This window comes from Typopeltis vanoorti, chromosome 7, assembly GCF_054136105.1.
Source record: "Typopeltis vanoorti isolate ZY-2024b chromosome 7, IOZ_Tvanoo_1.0, whole genome shotgun sequence".
NCBI lineage: Eukaryota > Metazoa > Arthropoda > Arachnida > Uropygi > Thelyphonidae > Typopeltis > Typopeltis vanoorti.
This window is the reverse complement of record NC_143555.1, coordinates 45933896-45952913: the sequence shown is the minus strand read 5'-3', so window position 1 is coordinate 45952913 and position 19018 is coordinate 45933896. Positions and strand designations below refer to the sequence as shown.

General features: G+C 36.1%; 1 protein-coding gene across 1 annotated transcript in view; it reads right to left on the bottom strand.

The window, feature by feature from the left end:
• Positions 1-19018, bottom strand: part of PNPase (polyribonucleotide nucleotidyltransferase 1) — a 440058-nt gene that overhangs the window by 93901 nt on the left and 327139 nt on the right. The window contains exon 18 of the mRNA XM_090395838.1: positions 11992-12075. Coding sequence (XP_090251964.1) covers positions 11992-12075 — 84 coding nt within the window. The remainder of the gene's footprint in view (positions 1-11991; positions 12076-19018) is intronic.

Below are 19018 nucleotides of genomic sequence, written 5' to 3'. Positions count from 1 at the left end.
ATTTGTCTGAATCGATTTTACAATTTGTTTGATTCAGTACTAGAGTTCCTATAAAACAGAGATGACGGATTGCGGGCCAACCTGATTACATCCAAATATGACATTATTTGACAGACCCCTATAAAATATTTAATGAAGTCAATCTACAACTACAAGGTGATGAATTGAATTTAATTAAAACAAAAAATGTTATTGCCGCTTTTGTAGGGAAACTTCTGTTCGAGCGGAATATGGGCCGAGGGGAATATAGCCACTTTTCAAATTTATCAGCAGTGTCTCTCAAAAAGGAAGATTTACTTACATACTGCCAACACTTGGAGGTTCTCCATGCTGATTTCAATGAGCAATTCAAGGATATTCTAAACATGAATATACCAAATTGGGTTCTAGATCCTTTCTCACATGTAAGCACAGCAGGATCATCAAATTTAGAAGTGGAACTCACAACAAATGAACTAAAAATAAAATTCAAAATTGGATACAAAGAGTTCTGGCTTCAAAAATCAATACCGACACTGTACCCTGGATTATGGGAAATAGTGCAGAAATGTTTAATTGCATTTCCATCTTCTTATTTGGCTGAGCGTGGGTTTAGTGCTGTAGTGAATTTACTATCTAAGAAAAGGAACCGATTGCATATAACTGAGCGTGGCGATTTACGACTGTTTTTAACAAAAGTTGAACCCGATATTAACAAACTTTTAAAAATGCACTAGGCTCATCCTTCACATTAATTTCTTATTTTTTCTTTGTATTTTTACTTTGTAAGTTTGAAATAAACCATCTAATACATTTGATGGTGTTTTAATTATTACAATAAGATTCTTACTAATGCAATGCAATCTCTTAGTATGTATTCCGAATTTTCATATTTAAACCATTGTATGAAACGTCACATTAATTTGTTATTTTTGCTTTGTATTTTTACTTTATAAGTTAGAAATAAACAATTTTGTAATAATTTAATGGTGTTTTAATTATCACAATAAGATTCTTACTAATGCAATGCAATCTCTTAATTGTATTCCACATTTTCATATTTAAACCATTGTATGTGCATAATGTTATTCGAGCATACATTTTACAATCTTTACATATGGGCTACGTTTCACCAAAATCGGTATAGCAATAACTGTGTTCAAGATGAAACACATATTGGCCACTTCTTTTTAAAAATTTAACGGCATAAGCAGTAATGTATCATTAGTTGCTATTTACGTCAAAAATATCAAACAGCTTGAATGCGGAAAACTGTTATAATGGAGGGCATTACAAAATTTGTCTTGCAAAGTGGGCGGTGGACTGAAAAAGTTTGGGAACCTATGTTCTAGACAATGCAATGCTTCCTACTTTGTGGTATTTCTATGGAACAGACTGTTGTCTATTTCAGCAAGAGACAATGCTCTGTATCATAAGGCTGCTGCTGTAATTGTGTGGTTTGTGGATATGAGCATCACCATACATAACTGGCCTCGATAGAACCCTGATCTCAATCCTATTGAACATCTGTGGGATGAACTGCAGCTTAGGATGAGGTCAAGGGATGTCTGCCCCACAACAATCCAGGACCTCATTATATGCCCACAGGAAGAGTGGTCCCAAATTCTCACTGATCACTATTGTACACTTGTACACACTTTGTACAAGTGTACATTACCTATATTTGTACATACCTAGAGGTACACACTTTGTGGAAAGTATGTACCTCTAGGACTGCTGCAGTCATCGCAGTGAAAGGAGGTCTTACATCTTATTGAGGTTGGTGCCAAGGCTGTTTGTTCCTCACACTATGATATCCATTGACTTCTTTCCAAACAGTGTATGTATGTGTTTGTGTGTGTATATTATAAGAACAGGCTAGAGAACACAAAATTAAAATAAAAAATTGCATTTCATAGGTGGAGTAAAGTTGGGAAAATTGGAGAGTCACCTCCTGTAACGAGCCTAGGTGCTTTGTGGAGTAATAATAATAAAATAATGAAGCAAAAATAACCGTTTTTTACTTTTATGACAATTCCAAAGCAAAATTTTAATCACAGAGAAGATGCCAATTAATCACTTCAGAAACTGAGGTTAATGTTAGGATACAAGCATATAGTTCTCACATACTAGTTCTAACCTATAGACTTTCTTCAGTAGAGAAGTCGACTAATGGTTCAATATCTCCTTTTATATTTCTTGAAAAAGGCCAAAGCCTGATATTAGTGCATTTGATCTTATTTCTGAAACCTAACCTAGCCTAAGCCTGACAGGGTTTCCAAACTGAGTAATGTACACTTTGCATAAATGATCAGCTTTGGTGTTTTTGCATTAAAAAAAAAAAAAAACTGGAAGTTCTTATATACACATATGTATAGCAGAAAAATTACTATTTACTTATTCTGATACTTAAAACATTTAACATTTTAGAACAGTACAATCTCAAATCCTGATTAATCAGGACTTGAAGTGAAAAAAAGTATCATATTCAGTCGTCTCTAGAGCAGGGTTTCTGGATTATTTACCTTTAAGACAAAAATGGTACTGATGTAGATAAAATGAAAATTTACACATACAGTCACACAGATAAAATGTGTGATAGGTTTACAACCTTTTGTGGACCAGATTCATATAAAAAATAAAATAAAAAAAGGCAATATAAAAATAAACAGTGAGTTTTAAACAAGGCAATCAACTGCATGGCAAGTGATCAATATCAGTGATGATGCATTTCACTGTTGTAAAACTATCAATGGACTAAAACGACATAGTAAAATAGTGCCTAAGAACTAATACAATTTAATTTTTGATTAAGATCAGAATTTCCCACACTTCTGGCACAGATAATCCATTGTTCTCATTTACCTCAGGAAAATGTAACAGGGCTTCAGAATTCTTAAACAGTTCAGTAAATGGAAGTTTTTTTTTTTTTTTTTTCACTTGGCTATGCTACCAATTATATTTGGTTTAATCCTTTATCCAAGTGTAAGCCATCAAAGTTTGCGCCTGAACTATTTTTAGGACTGGAGCAACTCGTGGTAAAGGTGGAATAATCACTTGCCTTAGCATCTCCCATAATGAAAAACACATCTCCTTGCAGACATGTATAATGCTATGCATTAAGGGAAGAGTCACTACCCAGACCGGTTTCGATCTTTATTGAGGTCTCATCAGTGGGAGCCAGACCTAGAGGTGGTGATGCTAAGGAATAAGCAACTGGTATATGGTGATATGACTTCTGCATTATTTCCACCTTAGTATCACCACCTCTGGGTCTGGCTCCCATATTTTGCTCTGATATTTTGGCAGTCATATTGCCATTATTTGCACAAAAAACAGCAAAGGTCATATTGTACCGAAGCAAAGGTTACAGCAGGACACAAGGCCAAAGGTTACAGCAATACAACAGTCAAAGATAAATTAGTAAATAATATAAACAACAAATTATACGATAACTACAGTAATTAGCTTTAATGAAATGAAAGTACAGATATTTCATACTGAAAATAACAGTACATCTACGTGTAGAAACAAGAAAATCAAAGAAATGGGAACACAAGGTATGTACAACAATCAGTTTACCAATTAAAAATGGTTGCCACATGCTAGGAATTAATATATAATATAAAAACTATTTTTGGTGATTACATAAAATGAGAATCTCCCCAACTTTGGGGGGGGGGGAGAGAGAGAGAGAATTGTTCCAATTCAGATTTGGATGATGTTAAAGGGCTTCGCAACTTTCTTTGAAAAGGCGTTCATATTTAAAACTGCTTCTACAGAGAAGACAAGCTTCATCCCACTGGATACTGTGTTTAGTATCAATACTATGTTGTGCCAGACCATAATTTTGAGGTTTCATGTATTCAATATAATACTGATGTTCATTAAATCTTTTTTCCACAGAACGGCCCAAAGTATGTCAGATTACATTTGCAAGGTATCTGGTAAACGGCAACTAATGATAGGGGGTGACAGTTTGTCATTCGTAGATGGTAACAGATGAGAAATTTTGTTGATCGGAAAATATGTGGGAATAACATGATACTTCTTCAAAATTCTATCAATAGGTTTAGAGACACCAGAAATATAAGGGATTGGAATCCTGCATCACTGGATTTGATGAGGATTGTAACCATTAAATTCCATTAAAATTTTAATAGTGAGAAGTTCTAGTTGTAAGCTTGAGGGAGAGGAGCATACATTATGTGTTTTATTAATTAAAGACTTGATAACACCAATTTTTTTGAGAGGTGTGATGAGCAGCATTTGATGAACATATCTGCCAGTAAATGTAGGTTTTCGATAAACACTGGCTGATAAATTATCACGGACTGTGCACGTAAGAAGCTGTCTTCTCCATAGAAGCAGTTTTAAATATGAATGCTTTTTCAAAGAAAGTTGTGAAGTCCTTTTACATTGGCCAAAATCTGAATCGGAACGATTGTCTCCACAAAAGTTTGTGAAAATTCTCATTTTATGTAACCATCAAAAATAGTTTTAATATTATATATTAATTTCTATCAACGACAACTGTTTTTAATTGGTAAACTAATTGTTCTTAGCTTGTATTTCTGTTTCTTTGATTTGCTTGTTTCTGCGCACTGATGATGTACTGTTATTTTCAGTACGAATATCCGTACTTTCATTTCATTAGAGTTAATTACTGTGGTTATCATGTAATTTGTTGTTTAAAGTCATGCCACAGATACCTTTAAAGATTAGTAAATAATATGTGTGTACAAAAATTAAGTTAAGCAATGCAGCATCTTCATATACATAAAATTACAGCAAAGGTGAAAGCAACATGCAAGGTATTTACAGCAGTACATAAATAATCAAAGACAAATTAGTAAAGAATATGCATGCAAATATTAAGTTTAGCAATGTAACAGCTACATATAAACAAATTACATCAAAGAACACCGAAATACACAAGGTCTGAGGCTATAGTAGTAGTAGTACATAAATAGTCAAAGGTAAATTAGTAAATAATAAATGTGTTTGTACAAATTAATTCTTTGGAAAAGGTTAAAAATATCATGCAATCTGTCTGGGTCTGATAACATCTGCCTGAGCATAAATAGCTTGGCTAAATAGGTATAAATTTCATTCTTCTTCCATGTAAAGTGCTAGCACTCCACCTGAATATGCATTTTTGCATTTTGCATATTGAATTTTTCACACACAGGTGGGTTATCAGCCCTCAGTAAATAAAAATGTGTGAGATGACTGTGACCTATGCAGTCTAGGAAGATCAACCTGCTTTCTTCTCTTTCTACGTTGAGTAGAATGAAAATGCTTAATTTCAGGCTTAACATCATGTAATTTGTTTGTCAATGCTTCCCGTCATGATGACTGGCACTGAGCAATTAGTTTCGATCTTATAAACTGCTGCTGTCAGCAGTCTGCATATGGTACTGTCAAACAGAATGTAGAGAAATTATGAACTAATCTAGCAGCAGCATCTGCAGTCTCATTTCCCTTAATTCCAATGTGGCTGGAAATCCAGCACAAATGAATCAAAATTAAGGGTTTTCATTTTGTACAACAGGTGTAACACCTCATACAGCACTTGATGTGGATTACACATAGGAGAGGAGATAGCCAGTAAAGAGCTAAATGAGTTTGTATAAATTATACACTTTTGATAGCAGTTTTCTTTTATATGCAGAAGTGAAACTGAATGGAATGAAACTCTACTGTATAATTGCTGCAATCAGGTGGGATCTGGTTAGAGATAGTAATGTCAGGAAACAGAAGCACAGCCAACACAGGTGTCATTTCTTGAGCTATCAGTATAGACAAGCAAGAAATCAGAACAGGCTGCTCTGTGTGCATCAAAAATTGTGGGTAGACAGATGGTGGATGAGACTTCTGTGGTTGACAAAGTGATTATAAAATGGAGTGCAAACCTGCCATGGAGGGGGTGTATATTTGCCATAGGCAATGTTGTCAACATTCATGCTGACAGCTTGCATAGTCTCTTTAACAGGCATACCAAAAGGACACATAGCAATCAGACGTGCATGTGATATTGAGCTTCTCAATGCAGAGAAAAGAGACTAGGCCCATGTAAGATGATTTGGAAGAGACTTTATCTTTAAGACATAATTAAGAGACAACTGTTTCCATCTAAGTGATAGAGCTGGTTCGTTTGTTTCATCATAAAGACCGAGTGTTTGATGTGTGAAAGACACCAGTAGCTATCTGTATACCTTAATGATGGATGGGATCCATCCACTGCGGGTTATTCTGCCTTGCAGAGCCATAGACTTGAGTTCCATAATCCAGCTTTGAATAAGTGTGATGAAGACAGCAATGATGATCAATCTCCCACCAATTAAGTAGAGGACAGGGTGCAAAGGGGATTCAATACTTTCTTGTACTTTTCTCTTAGTCGATGAATGTTTGCAAGGAAAGTAAGTTTTCTGTCAAAGACGAGTCCCAAGAACTTAGCTTCTGTTGCCACTGGAATAACAGTTTGTCCTATTCTTAATTCAGGATCTGAGTGAAGAGTGCATTTTCTACAGAAGTATACACAGACACTTCTTTTCTGTTGAAAATCTGAACCCATCACTAAGAATCCATAGAGCAACATGATCAATTGCTTGCTGAAGTTGTCTTTCAAATTACCCTCATGTCACAAGAGTGACAATAAATCGAAGTGATCAACATATAGAGCATTGTCATTGTGGAAAGAAGCTGTTCAGTGATTGAGTTAACTTTGGTAGTGAACTTCCCATTCTGACTTTTGGCTAGACAGAAAATTTTTAATAAATACAGGAAGGTGTCCTCTGAGACCTAGGTTACAGAGGTCTTTTAATATGCCATATCTCCAGGCTGTGTCATAAACTTTTTCCATGTCAAAGAAAACTGAAACTAGATGTTCTTACTTCATGAATGCTTGATGTTTACAAGTTTCTAAATAGACTAAATGATCTAAAGTTGAACGATGTCTACAAAAGCCACATTGTGTATTGGAGAGAAGATTGTTGCTTTCTAAATACCAGAGAAGTCTGGCATTAGCTATCTTACAAGGACAGCTGCTCAGAAACATAGGTCGATAATTATTTGCTTGTGTTAGATCCTTTCCTGGTTTTGAGAATCCAGAAACTCTTCTGCAAATATTCTGTTGTATATTAAGAGAAGGAGATCCACAGAAAATGATGGGAGGCATTTTATCATTTCATAATGGATGTCATCAGGCCCTACTGCACTAGGACGAGATGAGACAGTAAAAGAGTTCCTCCTTAACAAAAGGTTTATTGTATGGCTCAAGCACATTGGTAGAAAAATTTAGCTTTTGTTTCTCTTGCTGCTCTTTCAATATTAAACATTCAGGAGGATACGAAGCTTTGTTGAGATTCTGGCAAAAGTTTATCCCAAAGTGTCTGCAATAGCTTTGGAATCAGAAACTTAAGACTATTTTATCGATACAATTTTTGCATTGGTTATTGATAAAGTAAATTGGATCTAAGATTGTTTTTGACTCTGATGTCTCACACTGATGGTGGTCGGCAGTAGATGGTGTTGGTGTAGTTGTAATCAGTTGGTGAATTGTGAGTGCTGGAAGCAGAGTTGTAGAGTGGATGCCCTCCCTCGATGAGTCTTTGGACTCCCTAAAGGTGACAAATAATAATAATAATAATAATGTGCACGCTTAAAAGCTATTAAGTTTGATGTGGTAGAGTATCTATGAAATATATATCATGCTCTGTGTTGATCTTATTTGGCTCCCTGGCATTTGGGTTCCACTAAGGCTTTGGAAAGCATGGCAATTGAAATGTTCTTGGAATGGAGGATGTTGCTGCCTGAACAATGCAGCAACAGCCTCCATTACAAGAATGACCTTGTCTATTTGTGTTGGCACTAATTGGAGTATTGTGACCATTAAAGTCACCCATAAAAAGTATGGATTCAAGCATTTGCAAGATAAGGTGATCAAAATTGATCGCATTTAACTCAGCACTCGGTGGTAAATAAATTGAACATACTGTGACAAGAAATCCCACAGACAGGTGAATCGCTACCTGCTTCCAGAGAAGTATTAAGCTGGACATTATGGCTGCCCACTATGGTTACTCCTCCTCCAAGAGCAGGACCTCCTCCAGTTCTGTCCTTGTGCACAACAGTGAAATTCCTTAAGGTAGGGCCCCCTCATTGGGTCTTAAGTATGTTTCCTGTAGACAGAAAGATTTGTGTTTCTGCAGCAAAATCTTGATATCATCGACATTCTAGCAAAACCCATGACATTCCATTGTAAAAATTTTCCTATTGTTTTGGCTTTACAGATTTGCCTGGTTTTCAGGAAGTTGAGGGCTTACCTTCGTCAGGTTTATATTTATAGACTATAGACTTTTTGGGGATTATGGATGGCCAGTATCCATCTCTTCCTCTGTTAAAATATTCCATACATATGATGTGTCATGGTCAGCTGGCAAGTTTAATTTATCCATTTTTTCTGTGGGGGTGCCTGATGGTTTACGTAATACCTTTGCCATTACTTAAATTAAGGGGATATTAAATCCCACATAGCTTTAAAACCGAATAAGAAACTCAAAGATCGGAATCAGAGAGTTTCTTGCCGAATATAGTAAACTATACAGTATCGGCGACACTAGCGTTAGCCAATGCAAGTGATCCTAGTACGTAGTACAATACCGGGGCTACTCGTTGCAAAGGTGGGGGAAAATTCAGATCGCTATTCTTAGGTATTTTCCATAATGTAAAAACACATTTCCTAGGAAATGTATGCTGTTATTACATTATGGAGGGAGGTCACTACCCAGACCGGATTCAGCCTTTTTTGAGGCTACATCGGTGAGTAGCTAGACCTAATACCAAAGTGTATAGCGAAAAGAACTTATGTACTCTGCGAACGAGTTTTCCAAACAGGTGCAACCATTAAGTTACGTAAGTATAAAGAGCTAATAAGCTTCATTTCGGCAATGAAAACATTACTTAAATTAAGGGGATATTAAATCCCACATAGTTTTAAGACCGAATAAGAAACTCAAAGATCGGAATCAGAGAGTTTCTTGCCGAATATAGTAAACTATAAAGTATCGGCGACACTAGCGTTAGCCAATGCAAGTGATCCTAGTACGTAGTACAATACCGGGGCAACTCGTTGCAAAGGTGGGGGAAAATTCAGATCGCTATTCTTAGGTATTTTCCATAATGTAAAAACACATTTCCTAGGAAATGTATGCTGTTATTACATTATGGAGGGAGGTCACTACCCAGACCGGTTTCAGCCTTTTTTGAGGCTTCATCGGTGAGTAGCTAGACCTAATACCAAAGTGTATAGCGAAAAGAACTTATGTACTCTGCGAACGAGTTTTCCAAACAGGTGCAACCATTAAGTTACTTAAGTATAAAGAGCTAATAAGCTTCATTTCGGCAATGAAAACATTACTTAAATTAAGGGGATATTAAATCCCACATAGTTTTAAAACCGAATAAGAAACTCAAAGATCGGAATCAGAGAGTTTCTTGCCGAATATAGTAAACTATAAAGTATCGGCGACACTAGCGTTAGCCTTATTAGCTCTTTATACTTAAGTAACTTAATGGTTGCACCTGTTTGGAAAACTCGTTCGCAGAGTACATAAGTTCTTTTCGCTATACACTTTGGTATTAGGTCTAGCTACTCACTGATGAAGTCTCAAAAAAGGCTGAAACCGGTCTGGGTAGTGACCTCCCTCCATAATGTAATAACAGCATACATTTCCTAGGAAATGTGTTTTTACATTATGGAAAATACCTAAGAATAGCGATCTGAATTTTCCCCCACCTTTGCAACGAGTTGCCCCGGTATTGTACTACGTACTAGGATCACTTGCATTGGCTAACGCTAGTGTCGCCGATACTTTATAGTTTACTATATTCGGCAAGAAACTCTCTGATTCCGATCTTTGAGTTTCTTATTCGGTTTTAAAACTATGTGGGATTTAATATCCCCTTAATTTAAGTAATGTTTTCATTGCCGAAATGAAGCTTATTAGCTCTTTATACTTAAGTACCTTTGCCATAATTTTTTTAAGTGAGTTCTTCATTGAATGGAACCATTTTTGGAGTCGTCTGTGGACTAAGACCGTAGGTTATGTGATTGATGCACTCAACAGAGAAGTACTTGCAATCATAAAGTTCAGGTATGGTTAAATTATCAGATGATGGAACAGACATATGAGTTTGAGTTGCTGTTGGCACTTTCTTAATCGTTGCCTTCTCAGCATAAAAGGATCTCAGAGCAGGTATGGTGGTAGCTAACTTTCCTTTTGAATCCTGATATGATATGTTTTGTTCTGTTTTAATTTTTTGTATTTCTTTTTCATCTTTCTACTTCTGACATGTATGAGAGTAAGCTGGATGATCTCCCAGAGAGATGACACATTTAGCTTTTTTTTCCTTTTTTTTTTTTTTTTTTGCAGAGCAAGATTTGTTATCATGTTTTTTACTACTACATCAGGCACAGGTGGTAGAGTCACAACAGGCATGCCCATATTTCTGGCATTTAAAGCATCTTAGCAGATTAAGGATCTATGTTCTAATGGGACAGTTAAGATACCCTGCTTTTGCTGATGTTGGAGGTTTAGGTGTATCAAAAGTATGATGTTCCTGGTCAGAATCAGGTGACAATCCCAAGTATCAGGATGCACCTCATACTTGTCACTCCCTGATCTTTATGCTCTGAACATATCTCCTCATCAGGAACATGAAGGAGATCCCATTCTGAAATCACTTCTCTACAAGAGTTGACTGTTTTATGAGGTGTTACTGTCATTGGTAATTCACCCATTGATGCTGCTTCCAGCAGTTTCATGGAGATGAATGTGTGTACAAGGATATGACCAGAAAGTAATCTCTTAACAGTTTTGGGAGATCTTGCCAGTCCTTCTAAACCATTTTGAATAAAGACGGGTGATTTTTTCCCCATTGGAATTATCCTGTTGCATGGATGATCAAAAACAATTATACTAGTATCATATATCTTGTGTTTGAAGATGAAGTATTCATGCTCAAGGGGTTCAGGGTTCAGCAACTGAGCTCCTCACTCACCACAGAACCATCACTGACTGGCAAGCAAAGACTGCGCCATGAAGTGGGATGCTGGGGCTACCCCAGATGCTATACCAGCACCACAGCAAGCCTTGAATCCTGGCCATGGACCATGGAATGAGAAACTTACTGCAACATCACTGACCCTTGCAGGCAAGCCCACTAACCGAGTGATCCTGAATGGGCCATCCAGGACTGTAGCGCCAGGATCCCCCTTTCCAGATGTCCATGGGTCACATTGCATGGAAACGATGGTAGCAGCAGGGCATTAGAACCCAGTGATGGCAGCAGGAGAAATAAAGCGAAGAATATGGGAAGAAAAGTAAAGAAAAAGAGGAAGAATGAAAAAGGCCAGTACCATCACTGGGAGGTTTTCTCCAACACAAACGGGTGTTTCCACAAGGAGGGTATTATTAGGGGAACACAGTACAATATGATATGTACACACAAGCAAACTGGGTGCTGAAGCATGGCACCCAAAGTTGAGCCTAAAGTCCTAAATAATGTCCCCTGGCAGGATCTATGGGTGGTCTTGGATGTTGGGCTGAAATTCTGAGGATGAATGCTTCAAGAATTTGGGGAGGTTTCATGTAACAAAACACTCCCCAGGACTATTTGGTTTCAATAGTGTTGCAGTGAGAAACAGAACTTGATTAGTAGTTGATAATGACTTTTGTATTTTGTCCTCAGAACTTCAACGCAATAGAGAAGCTTGGAACTCCAGCTTCAGAGAGTCTGGAGCTTCAACAAAAGCATAGAAGAGGTTTCTGGGCTTTTGTTGAAATCCCTGATGAAAATCTGTGTGGTATATCACCAGACTATGGAGTGACTATATGATATCTGCTAATCTAATGAAATTCTGGATGTAATGTTATTGATTATCTTATGTATATATATTTTTTGAAAGTGGTATATTTACTAATCATTTTATTGAAAAAAGAATACTACCTGATACTGGCCAGTTGTCTTTTCCTTCTTCTCTTGGTTTGTGAATGGTTTGATTCATGATGTCAATAATTTTTGACTTTCCTTCTACAAAAAAACCCCCTCCTTTCTGAGTCAATAACCAACAATTTTAGATTATATTGACATAAACAAGATATATACATATACACACATACTAAGGAATCTCTGCAAACATTTTTTTATTTGAAAAATGTACTACTGAAAGGAATGTTTTAGAATATACAAAAACCCTTATTGTATTCCCCCCCCCCCAGTAAGTGAAACTACCGGCTATTATTATGATATTCCAAGTATGGTCTCCCCCTCTCTCACTCTTGCCTGGAGGATCAACAACATGCAATTTCTGCAATCCCCCGAATGGCACACAATGTGACATTTACTGGCAGATGGCTTCTGTATGCAGGGAGAAGACTGATTATTAAATTGTGGAGTTTAAAGATGGATGGAAGACATCAACAATATAGAAAGGTTTAGATGGCTAAGAACCTCCAGACCAAAGTGATAGCAAGATGCACTGCTAAGAAATCATTTTAGCCAATTTATTTCCTGCTTCTGGTTCATAATGCCAATACAGACATCCCAAATAAATATTTTTGTGTAAGCAATCGAAATTTTGTTCTAATTTCACGACAGTACTGCACCTATACACAGCTAATGGTTAACCTACTAAATCTGCTGTCTGGGACCACACAATTCACCAACTACTTCAATGTTCCATGGTAGAAGACATAAGCAGATGAGACTCCATGCCAAAACAATGTTCAATACCCAGTGGAAAAAAAATTAGGTAAAATGCACAAAAGATTGGGTTGGCTGTTTAGCTATGATAAGCAAACAGAGTATCATGTTTGTAAATTGCAAGTGGTCTGAAGCCAATTGGAACGCTATACTGGATGAAAAAAATAAAAAAAAATAAAATAAATATATATATATACACTCCGGTCTCATTTTATGCGTATCTTTTTTTATGCAGTGCATATTTCATGCAAATACGGGGTTTCTCCGTTGTACATAATGAACAGCGTGTTGCAGCACATTCTGGCATTATTTGAGTAATGGTGAAGTTTAATTTTGCATGTGAGTAAATTGTTTGTCTTTTCATTATCATAACTCTAAATTTTGCTCATTTTTATTTTAAAGATTTACTTTGGCCCAATGGAGAAAAAGAAGCACCAAAGAAAAGTAAGTTCTTTGGAAATGAAAATTGCAATTTTAGATCGCTTAGCAAAAGGAGAGCTATCTACGGCGATTGGTTAACATTTTAATAATAAAATCTGTCATTTCTGGCACAAAACTAAGTGCCAAATTATCATCGAACTCAAGAGATGCTTTATTAGAAAAAATGGAACGAGCGCTAGTAATTTGGATTGAAGAATTAACTCAAAGAAAAATTCCTATAAGTGGTTATTTAATTACCAAATAGCTCTTTGGTTTTATGAACAGATGAAGCAACTGGATCCATCTACTTCCTCTTCCCCAGGCTGATAAAGAATTTTTGGCTAGCAAAGGATGGCTAACCCGGTTTTTAAAAAGGAATGCACTTCATAACGTGAAGATTACAGGTGAGGTTGCAGCAGCAGATCAAGAAGCAGTCAAACATTTTCAAGAGAAGTTAGTCAAAATTATTGAAAATGGTGGATATTGTCCCAATCAAGTGTTTAATGCTGATGAAACAGGACTGTTTTGGAAGAAAATGCCTAGTCAAAAACTTACATCGCAAAGTCTGAGAAAAAACCAAGTGGTTCAAAGCAAGCAAACATCGAGTAACACTGTTACTTTGTAGCAATGCATCAGGGGATCGAATGTTGAAACCCCTCCTAGTAAATTGATCTCTAAGACCACGTGCTCTAAAAGGCAAAGATCTAAAACAGCTGCAGGTACATTGGATGGCTAATACAAAGGCCTGGGTAACAACTGCTGTATTTACTGAATGATTCGATAATTGCTTTGTACCAGAAGTGGAAACATATATGAAGCAAAAAGTTCTAGATTTTAAAGTTTTAATAATTGTTGACAATACACCAAGTCATTCGCATTTAGAACATCCAAATGCAGGTAGTGTTTTTTTCCACCCAATACAACAAGCATTATTCAGCCATTAGATCAAGGCATAATAGCTACTTTTAAAAACATATTACGTTAAGCACACTTTTCAATTTTTATTGGATGAACTAGAAAATGAATCATTAACTGTAACGACGTTTAGAAAAAATTTTCTATTTTGGACTGTTTAAATCATGTTGCATCTGCTATCGCTGAAATAAGACCACAAACTTTAAATGCCTGCTGGAAAACAGCTTGGCCTGGAAGTGTTGCAAACAGTGCAACCATTCAAACATCTATATTATCAGCTGAAATCATTACTTTGGCACATGAATTTGGTGGAGAAAGTTTTGATATATTTAGTCAGAATGATGTAGATGAATTGCTTATAGATAATGACTTAAGTGATGATGATATTATTGGATATTGATTAACTTTAGATATCATCGAAGATCCAGAAAACGATAGTGGAGAGGAAATAACACCCATCCGCCTCAGTGCAAATATAATTCGAGAAGGTCTTGAACTGTGCAATAAACTGGAAAATCATTTTCTTGTTAATGACACAAATTCTGAATGAGCCTTTAAATTCCAACGTGAGCTGAAGAACTGTATCTCTAGATATCGCGAGCTGTATAAAAATTAGTAAAATTATCATCGCAAAGTTCAATCACTGATTACATTGTCAGAAGAAAAAAATCAGTACAGAACGAGGGTGAAGCTAATTCTGTTTGTGAAGAACCATTGCCATTACCATACAGATCTGATGCACTGACTATTTCTTCTGGTGACGAAAGTGATTTCACACCAGTTTGCAAATGTTGCCGAATATTGTCTAATAGCGATGATAATTCTGATGAAAAAAATGTAAAAAAAAAAAAATTATTTTAATTCATTGCTTCGGTTTTATGCGGTTTTAGAAAATTATGGAACGTATCCCTAATTTTTCAATGTAAGTTAGATCTTTTTTGCGATTTTTTATATGCGGTTTTCTGTGGAACGTATCTACTGCACACAAAAAAAGACCCAAGTGTGTGTGTGTGTGTGTGTGTGTGTGTGTGTGTGTGTATGATATAATGGATTTACTTGGCTGAGAGACCTATTTTTAAAAATAGATTAAATGACAAAGCCGAGAGATAAAAGTAAAAATATTATTTTAATTAAGTAGATTGCATGACTAATTACGTCTTCATAGACAACCTCTTCAGGTGCATAACATGAGGGAACAACTAACAAAAATTAAAAAAAAAAAAAAACTGTACATTAGAGTATTAGTATTTGAAGTTGTTCTGTGTATCTCTTCATTGTTGGGAGCGTGCATGCATTCAACAAAGTTGGATGGCAGTGCAATAACAGTCTGAGAGATTATAGCTGAGGTTAGTGTTGAGATGTACTTGACTGAGGACGATTTCTTTGGATCCTAGAATTCTTCTTTCCAGTTCATTAGAGCATCCAAAGATATCTTCAGATTTGTTCCATAAGACTGGATGAATGAAGTTTTCCTCATTAGAGCACTAGTTCTGGTTCTGCTTTATGTGACATCTCTTTTATGTTCCTCAAGACATAATCAATGGATTTTTCCATCAGTCGAAAATAAGATTTAATGCAGTTGCACCAAATTTGGTAAACGCCAGGATATTTTCTGTTCCTGGATGTCAAACTCACTTGCATTTCTGAGAAATTAAAGATCTCTATTTCCAGGAAGCCAACTCACACCAATAGATATCTCCATACACAATCCTATCACTATCCACCTCAAAAACTTGGTGTTATCTCTATGCCAGGCAAAAGTGCTTGCTCACTCCTTTGTGAAGAAGAAGAAGACATTAACAAAGAACTTCAATTTCTTCTTACAACCTTTCAGCAAAATGGTTATTCGAAACAAACAATTAATAAGTTACTATTTAATCCGCCTCCTTGCCACACTAAAAATAGAAATAGTAAAAAAAGATTACATATCCCTACCACATATCAGTTCTGTTTTGCCAAAATTAGCCAAAGTTCTTAAAAAATATAACACCTGAACTTCTTTAAACTCCTCTTCTGAAATTCCATTCCTTGCTCATAGGACACAACAAAAATACAACAACTTGAAATATCCCAGTGTTTGCCGAATTTGGTGCAATTGCAATAAATCTTATTTTGGCAAGACAGAAAAATCCATCGAATTACGTCTTAAGGAATATAAAAGAGATGTCGCATATGGCAGAACCAGAGTTAGTGCTCTGTCGAACCATGTCCTGAATTCTGTTGACACGAATGAGGAAAAACTACATTCTTCCAGTCTTATGGGGACAAATCTAAAAATATCTTTCAATGCTATGATGAACTGGAAAGAAGAATGTAGCACCCAAAGAAATCGTCCTGAATCAAGTACATCTCAACACTAATCTCAGACTGTCATTGTGCTGCCATCTAACTTTGGCGTTCAAGAGATGTTGAATGCATGCACACGCAAAACAATGAAGAGATACACAGAACAGCTTCATATGTTAATATGCTACTTTAGCAATTTTTGTTAGTTGTTCCCTCTGCACCCAAAGAAGTTTTCTATGAACACAAAACTAGTCATACTATCTACTTAATTCAAATAGTATTTTTACTTTTATGTCTCGGCTTTTTTCAGTCATTTAACCTATTTTTACACACACACACACACAACACACATGTATTATTATTATTAAGAGAGACCTCCAAGGAGTCATCAGAACTCATCAAGGGAGGCCATACTGTTTGCATTAGCTGTCATACCTGTTCTTGAATTCATTCATTCACACTATTTGCACACACAACATCCAATGGCAATACATTCCAATCACACACCACCCTGTGAAAGAAAATTCTAACCCTCACCCCCTTCTTATTGACATTCATTCTCAACTTCCAAGGATGTCCTCTTGTTCTTTCCCCATCCTCCATAAAATGAAAAATTCCATCTACTGAAATTCTGTATAACCCTTTCAGAAGTTTCTAAGTCTCAATCATATCACTACTCTTTCTCCTGTTTCCTAGTGTCTGCAGCCTATAAGTTCTCAATTTTTCCTCATAATCAGTATTCCACAATCCTGATATTATTTTTGACACTCTCCTTTGCACTCTCTCCACTGTATCACAATCACCACAGAAACCAGAAGTCCAGAGCTGCATGCAATAGTTCAAGTGAGGAGTTCAATAGTTCAAGAATTGTTTCAGCATTGCCATTATTCTCTGAGTTGTATTTACAATTTTTTCTATATGATTCTTGAACTTCAACTTCCTGTCTACTAAAACTTCAAGATCCCTAGCCTGATCAGTTTCTTCTAGCATAATCCCACCAATATAATACGACATTGGATATTTAATCCATGCCTACAATTCCAGTGCAAGTACTGCATATGAGCAGTGATATACAACGATACTTTTGGATTTTGAGATTGGATAATAAACTATTGGCATGCATAAGAGGATGGCTGACTGAGAAATATCAAAAAGTTGTATATGGAGGATATGAATCTGCAAGATTCAAGGTAACCAGTGGTGTGTCTCAAGGATCAGTCCTTGGCCCATTGTTATTCAATTTATACATTAATAACACTGGGAAGGGTTTGACATGTGATATACAGATATTTGCTGCATCATTAGCAAATACCTGTATATCACAGGTATTGAGACACACCACTGGTTACCTTGAATCTTGCAGATTCACATCCTCCATATACAACTTTTTGATATCTCTCAGTCAGCCATCCTCTTATCCATGACAATAGTTTATCATCGAATCTCAAAATCTCCAATTTATGCAACAATTCCATGCTATATTCTGTCAAAATCATAGCAAAATCCAAAAGTATCGTGTATCCATCTCCTTGTCTGATTCAGTGGTACATTAATACAGAATGTGAGTAAGTTATTAAAACATGACCTTTCCTTAGTAAACCCACACTGTTTGTTGCAAAGTAGCAATTCTCTGTGAACCCATTTCTGAATGTGATCCCTAACCAACATTCCCTAAAATCTTCACCACCACCACTCCTGAGATACTGATTGGTCGACAGTTGGATACATTGGTCTTTGCACCAACCTTGTGCAATAGGATTACCATACATTCTTTCCACTCCTGTGGAATCATTCCTGTTCTGAGACTTAAATTATACAGCCTGGTAAAATGAATAGCCAGTTCAGATTAACACTCTTTTACCATCTGTGCTGATATCCCATCAGTTCCTAATGCAGAATTATTATTCAGTTTGTGCAAAGAGCTCTAATGCATCCTCCAGTATATCATTCACTCACTCACACACACACACACACAATCTCAATAAGTGAATTTTTTTAAAGTAAAAGGCCTTTTACAATCACACTCTACTTAAAATGTACTTCAATAAAATATGCACCTTAATACATTTTATAAAATAATAGTATAAGAACAAAATATTTTTGAGAAAAATTTACTCATATTACTCATCTTAAGATCATCCAAAGATGAGCTACCTTTCTTCAAATGTCCTGGAGTATATGAAATTCCATGCACGTGTGGCCTTTCTTACATTGGTCAGACTTCTAGAAGTTTTGAAATAAGACAGAAGGAACATGTGGGGGTATGTCAATCATAACAGAATCATCACATCTACTTTAGCTCATCATTTCTCAACATCAAATCACGTTATAGATTGGAAAAACAGTTCTATGCCTTATATCGAGAATGACTACAGACACAGAACTTTAAAAGAAGCAGCTGTGGTACTACACACAGGCAATAATTTAAATAGAAATTAAGGTATTATTCTTAAAGACATATGGAAAAATCTCATCATCTCTCTCAGTTCAACAGAACTACAATATGCAAAAAACTACACAACACGTGGTCATGTACCGGATTCTGACTGAAGCATTCGAACACATGCACGCCATCAAACACGAATGATCAAATGTAACGGCCTAACAGTTACTAAAGTGTATGTTTTACATGTAACTTAATGCATTTGTT